Source organism: Haplochromis burtoni, unplaced genomic scaffold, assembly GCF_018398535.1.
Source record: "Haplochromis burtoni strain Fernald_Lab_line unplaced genomic scaffold, NCSU_Asbu1 Contig_654, whole genome shotgun sequence".
Taxonomy (NCBI): Eukaryota; Metazoa; Chordata; class Actinopteri; order Cichliformes; family Cichlidae; genus Haplochromis; species Haplochromis burtoni.
The window spans coordinates 173,942-180,444 of NW_024583015.1; the positions used below are offsets into that span (position 1 = coordinate 173,942).

The 6,503-nt window shown below is 45.6% G+C and overlaps 2 protein-coding genes across 2 annotated transcripts in view; both read left to right on the forward strand.

Moving 5' to 3' along the window:
* The window catches only part of LOC102295760 (GTPase IMAP family member 5-like), a gene marked incomplete in the record, with an annotated part of 4,417 nt that extends 4,317 nt beyond the window's left edge, over nucleotides 1-100 (forward strand). Inside the window, 1 exon segment of the mRNA XM_042215073.1 lies at nucleotides 1-100.
* A 669-nt stretch (nucleotides 101-769) lies between these two features.
* On the forward strand, nucleotides 770-6,098 carry LOC102289896 (hepatitis A virus cellular receptor 1 homolog; the record flags this gene model as incomplete). The annotated part of the gene is given in 4 exon segments (XM_042215074.1): nucleotides 770-871; nucleotides 4,183-4,483; nucleotides 4,610-4,951; nucleotides 6,004-6,098. Coding segments are annotated over 3 exon segments (528 nt in total), but the record flags the coding sequence as incomplete, so codon positions are not given.
* Between the last annotated feature and the right edge of the window lie 405 nt (nucleotides 6,099-6,503).

Below are 6,503 nucleotides of genomic sequence, written 5' to 3' on the forward strand. Positions count from 1 at the left end.
TGTTGACCTGCACAGTTTCTGACCAATGGGATCACAAAGCTTCCGTGCGTCCTTCAGCAGAGGAGACACTGGAGCATCCTTTGTGAAGGGGAGGAGGAAACGCCGTCCCATAATTCATAGCGACGGAGCGTTCAAAGTAAAGAGCTCCATCGTGTACACCTTCATCATAACTGTTTGCATTTCATCCAGAAGCTGCTGATGTACTCAGTTTGTATCAGCAGCCGTTACACTCACAGCTCAACCCGCTGCAATAAAACTTCTTCCTGTTGACTCTGAAGGTTATGTTCCAGATTAATGGTTGTAAATGGTAAACGGCCTGTATTTGTGTAGTGCTTTACTACCCTAGGGACCCCAAAGCACTTTACACATTCAGTCATCCACCCATTCACACACACATTCACACACTGGTTGTGTGTGATTGTGCAGCAGCATTAGTGCGTTTAGTGCAGTAAACTGTGTCGACTGCAGTTCACGTGTTGTGTTTGTGAAGGTGAAACTAATAGAAGTGGTCCTGTGCTCAGGTTTGAGCCCCAGCCGGACTCTGAGCCTCTCTGTGAGCAGACGTGGATTACTCGATTACTCTGCAGTGCACAGAAACATCCACTGACTGCTGTGAGGTCTGTGAGCGGCCTCTGCTTCCTGAAACATCACTGACCCAAACTCGCTCAGCTCCTTCAAAGTGAATCACATGGATGTTGCTCACGTTCATTACAGCACTAATAACACGACTCATCTTTATTATTGTTGCAGACGTGATGTGTCTGTGCTTTTATTTTGATGGTGTCGTGTTTCCTGAAGTGACGTAGCAAAAGTAAAGCGCAGTCCTCGGTAACATCAGGCGAGTGACCGTCAGCTGTTTCCACCTGAGCAGGTGAGTCCCACTGAGTGTGTGTGTCAGTGTTACACACACACCTGTTCAGGTGTGATGAATTTCAGTCAGACTGAAGCAGGTGTGTGTTCACACTCACGACTGTCCCGGGAATCAGAACCAGAAAAAAAGGCATTTAAAAGGTTACCATGGCGAGTTTAAGTCCAAAGGAGCGAGAGAAAAACTTTTGTAGTCAGTGAGACTGTTTCTAATGTCGCCATGCTGGACGACTGTAATTCATTATTATCAGGAAGTCCTAAAAACTCCCTGAAAAGCCTTCAGCTGATCCAAAATGCTGCAGCAAGAGTCCTGACAGGGACTAGAAAGAGAGCAGATTTCTCCTGTTTTGGCTTCCTGTTAAATCCAGAATTCAAAATCCTGCTCCTCACATACAAGGTCTTAAATAATCAGGCCCCATCTTATCTTAATGACCTTGTAGTACCATATCACCCTATTAGAGCACTTCGCTCTCGCTCTGCAGGCCTACTTGTTGTTCCTAGAGTATTTAAAAGTAGAATGGGAGGCAGAGCCTTCAGTTTTCAGGCCCCTCTTCTGTGGAACCAGCTTCCAGTTTGGATTCAGGAGACAGACACTATCTCTACTTTCAAGATTAGGCTTCAAACTTTCCTTTTTGCTAAAGCATATAGTTAGGGCTGGACCAGGTGACCCTGAATCCTCCCTTAGTTAACATCTTCAAAGAAGGACAGCTTGCCGCCCTGCCAGTCGACTCCACGCTTCTCCGTGGCCGATGAACGTAGAAAGTGGACATGTATCACCCTGGGAGGCTTGTTAGATTCTGGCATTGTTATATTTTAAATTTCAAATTCTCTTCCAGAAAGCTCAAGTGCTTTGGCCAGAATCTCCATCACATATTTATCACGTTCCCGGTGCCTCCACACCTTCTTTAAGTCCAGTAATCCGTACGTTGTTTCTCCTACTACGGTTTTCAAGGTCCTCCACTCGTGACCACGACGCCTCCAACCTTTTCTGAAATTTGTCCACTTTTGCCTCGGTGAGCACGCTGGCATCTTCCATGTCTGATATACGTTTATACCTTCCACTGAATCTTTTAGTTCTTCAGTCGCTTCTTTAACAGTGGTGACGTCTTTTGCTACGACCTGAAGAGTAGCATTCATTTTCTTAATGTCCTCAAAGATGTCCTTTTTGCTCTCGCTCCCCGTACCTTCCTCCGCTGCTGCCGGAGAGGCGGCATCAGGTGCAGGTGTGTTTTCGGGCGGCTTCGAAACGAGGCTAATGCTAGCTTGCTTCTGGTAGCTCCCTTGAAAGAATTAGCTTTGTTATTACCTGCCATTTTTCAAAGGCTGTAATCCTTGAAAAACCTCAAAGTCGAGAAAGGGCGTCCACTTTATGGCTACAACCAAAGTGTGTTTCCAAATTCAGAACATTAATCAACAGAAAGGAACGGTCGCGACCAGCTCCCGATACTCTGTTTCAGATCTGCTGAGAACACAACTCAAGACAGACTTCAACAACTTTTTTATCCCGTGTAAAAAGGGTAATAAGCTCAGCGCCAAAGCCAACTGCCGAGTCGAGGGGCCGTCCCTCCATCTGTCACTTTCATAAGTTCCTCCTGCTTTTCCTGTTATTCAGTGCTCTGTGTTCCTGTACCCTTCATACACCGTTTTGATCCAAACATCTCCTTCCTTTAACACGCTCATCTCTCCTTTTACGGTGCTACACTTTGGTTCTGTTCACTACGCTTGTCTCCTGTATGGTGTGAGTGGTTATATAAAGCCTTCACGTACAACCAGTTCATCACCTGGTTCTGCTTTTTGTCTATAATTACCCAGATGTACCAAACTGGGGTTAATGCTGCCCTTTTGCACCCTTTCCTTTAATACTTTTTCTGCTGCAGTTACAGGGACCTGCTCGCAGTATAATATGTCGCGAAATCGATCCAATGCAGAGCAGTGCAGACAAACCACGAGGCCCCAGAAAAGTGCAATCAAACGATGAGTTTATTAACAGCCCGGAGAAAACATCAACATATGTCTTCTGACCAAAATACATGTTGTGGATACTTATAAAGCAGTGGGGTACACGCCCCCCCATGGCGTCAATGACAGATTAAAATAGGTTCCAGACATTAGTCACAGTATGTAATCTGTACATCTTTAATAGCTATAAGCAGACATAGAACTTCTCTTTTCTATAACACCTTCCATACAAGGTAATAAACTTCAAGCCCTCAGGGTCTCTGGGGCTAATTATTGACTCTGGTCATCTGTTGCCAAGTAGAGTAAAATATAGGAGACACCAAATGAGTTAAGGCCTCAGGCCGGACACATTCCATATATGTATTATATGTACTGTAAGCATGCATTGCAGTTATCCTTCTATGTTCTAGTTTCCCTCAGCATGATCACCTGGACAGTCACGCCAGTGAAGCTTAAGACCCTTAATGACCCGAACATCAACTCAAAATAAGCACAGATATGCAATGTGTATGAAATACTTCTGACCGTACTTGTAATAAAAGTTAACATAATAGGAAGGATCCTCAAATGAACATCTTCAATCAACAACTTTAATGCATATCAAGTACTGTGAGAAATTATGATGGTAAGTTAAGATGTTATTAATGCAGTTATAATGATGCAGATTATATGGCAGCAATAAAAGAATTTCTGTATCTCCACAAATACCATCTACAGTTCCACAACATTTCCCTTCTTCCCATTTCTTCTTTTGAGCTTCAATATGTGCAGCAAACATGCACATAATTTAACCTATTAAATAACCACATTACCTAGATAGACTAACATACCATACACAGATTAACGAATTAGAATATTTCCCTCAGCATGAATGCACTGCAAACTCAATAACTTTCTCGAGAACATCAAATGTGTCCATTAACTTGAAAATACACTTAGCCAAAGCTGCAAATTCAACAGTTTTGTGCAAAAAGCAGGTAGTGATTTCACAATGGCTTAAAAAATCAAGTATCCACTTCAATAAAGTGCTGATATTTAACTGTTTTACAAATATGACAAAGGAGTTGTGTTAAATTACAGCCAGATGCTGTTAAGTTGGGGTTTTGTGCCGTGCACATGCTCAGAAACAACGGGTAGGCTGTATGCCCAGAACACCGGCACAGTAAAGAAGTTGCTTCAGTGCTGCAGTGTTGTTTTCACAGGTACTTGAACGCGTCCTCTGCCTCTGAGCAGGATACTGAGGACACGAGCGTCTGACCGATCTCGCTGACAACGAGCCAGAGACCAGCTCGAGTATTTAAGGATCAATAATCTGAATGAATCTGAAATATTGAACGTCTGTTCTTCTGCCTGCAGGTCAATAAAAGCTGACTCATCTCTGAGCCTGTGGCTGGTCTGCAGAACGAGCTGCTGTTAGCAGGAAGTGAAGGGCGGACATGACAAACCACAGAGTCATGTGACAGCAGAAGAAGAACGACACGGAGCAGCTCTGAGACTGAAGGTTTGTCCGGCTCTTTACTCCTGCAGAGTGTTTCAGAGGAGAGCGGGCGAGCTGATGATGTCTGGATGTTCTACAGAGTGATGAAGACTCCGAGGGCTTCAGCAGCCTGCGGGGAAATAACCAGGCTTCCTGTGATGCTGCTCGTCCTCCTGTCAGGCACGTACGCCTCCGTCACTCCTGCTGTCACTCTGTTTGCTCGGCTCTCTCTCTATTTGAACAAAATCACTTTTTTATTCTTTGAATAAAAAATCTGTCTTTAACTTCCTGTTTCTGTGTTTCCAGTCTGTGAATGTGACAGCGTGGAGGTCAAAGGTCACACAGGTCAAGACATCACTCTGTCCTGTAAATATGACAGGAAATATCACGGCGCTCTGGCAGCGTGCTGGCAGCGAGGAGAGATACCAGCCAGGGGCTGCTCCAATCAGCTGATCTCCACAGATGGACTCAGAGTGTTAACCAGAGCTTCCAGCAGGTATGAGCTGCTGGGCCGACTGGAGGACGGAGACGTCTCTCTGACCATAAAGAGCCTGACAGAGGGAGACGCTGGACGATACGGCTGCAGGGTGGAGATACCCGGCTGGTTCAACGATGAGAAGCATCACATCGATGTGAGCGTCGTCACAGGTGAGGAAAATGCACCGAAGCTGTAAATGTAAAGACAACATCCCGTCGTATCAGGGTCAAGTGTTCCTGTCCAGAGCTGCGTGTTCACTCAGAGACGAACATGCTCAAAGTGCATTTTCTTAGCTTATTAGCAGCTGAAGGTTCAAGTTAAACAACGGCTGCTGTACAAAGAGCCCCGCCCCCACACAGGACAGTATCATGTGTGGTAAACAGGACTCTCAGGTGATTGGTCAGAAGTTCTCCTTATGTGGCAGACATCCAGCTCACGTTTCTTCTTCTGCAACTTTCTGAAACACTTCTGCAAGCAACACTCCCGTCACCATGGCAACCACCTCTTGCTCCCCTCTCAGACCTGCAGGATGCATCCCATAACGGCAGAGTTGTGGCCCTGTGGTCTTGCAGGTATCACAAACCCGTCCACGTTCCTGTGAAGGCTCTCAGTCTTGTGTCTGTTGGTATCACAGGAACAGCCTACGTCTAAAACTCGATGCGGCATCAGCCTTACAGATGAAAATGAATCCCAGCAACGCCCAAACAGACCCGTTACCACGAGCACATCACCCACACACGGTCCTGCTCTGAGGTAATCCACTCACCAACAACACAGAAGGAGGAATTGATTTCCCCAAACCTGCATCCTCTCTGAAACTCGAGCTGTCCGTCTGTCTTTAGTCTGTCTTCCTGTGGACGGTTTAGGAAAACGACTCGAACAAGGACATTTTTAATAACTGGAGGTTCAATCAAACCTCAGTATTACCTTAAAATAGTGCCGATCACTTCCTGTGGAAATCTGTGCGAACTGATTGGACTGCAGCTTCACACACACAGTTGATCTGCTGAAGAGTTAAATGTGTGACAGCTGGTTGGAGCCTCCCCGCTGTGGTGTTTCACGTCCGCTGTAAACTCAGAATGTAGTTAAACATGAGGCGGAGCTGTTTCAGCTCCATCTACCACAGCAGCTTTGCATGACTGTCAGTTCATAATAATCCATCTTTGTCTTACACACTAACTTCCTGTAAAACCGAACAATTAACAACTCAAACTCTGTTTAGCTCCTCACATCTTCACCACCGTCACCACCGTGGTGGGACAAACAGGAAGTGATGTCACAGCCACAGGCTCGATGCCGACGCAGACTCCGACCGAGGTAAGTTGGGCCTTTTTTTAATTCTCTTTTTTTAGTTCAGGTTAAATGAATTTCACAGAATTGTAAAAATGTGATTAATAAACGTGTTGTTGTTTATTAATCACTGTGTTACGTTCAAACATCCACGAAAGTGTCAGAAATGAGCTCAACACGATCACATGTCGGCGACTGTGATGAGAATGTTATTGACACCCTCCTCTCCACGAGACGTCTGGGCCCGGGAGAGCCCGAGTGTCCTGGAGGGACGCTCCCTGCCGGATACACGACGGACGGGTGGAGGAACTGGAAAGACTGTCGATCGAGGACATTGAAGACATCTACCTTTTCAAACCATGATAACAGGGTTGCTGATGGAGCTGGCTTGTAATAATTGCATCATCATGACTGCGTCTACATCGGCTCACC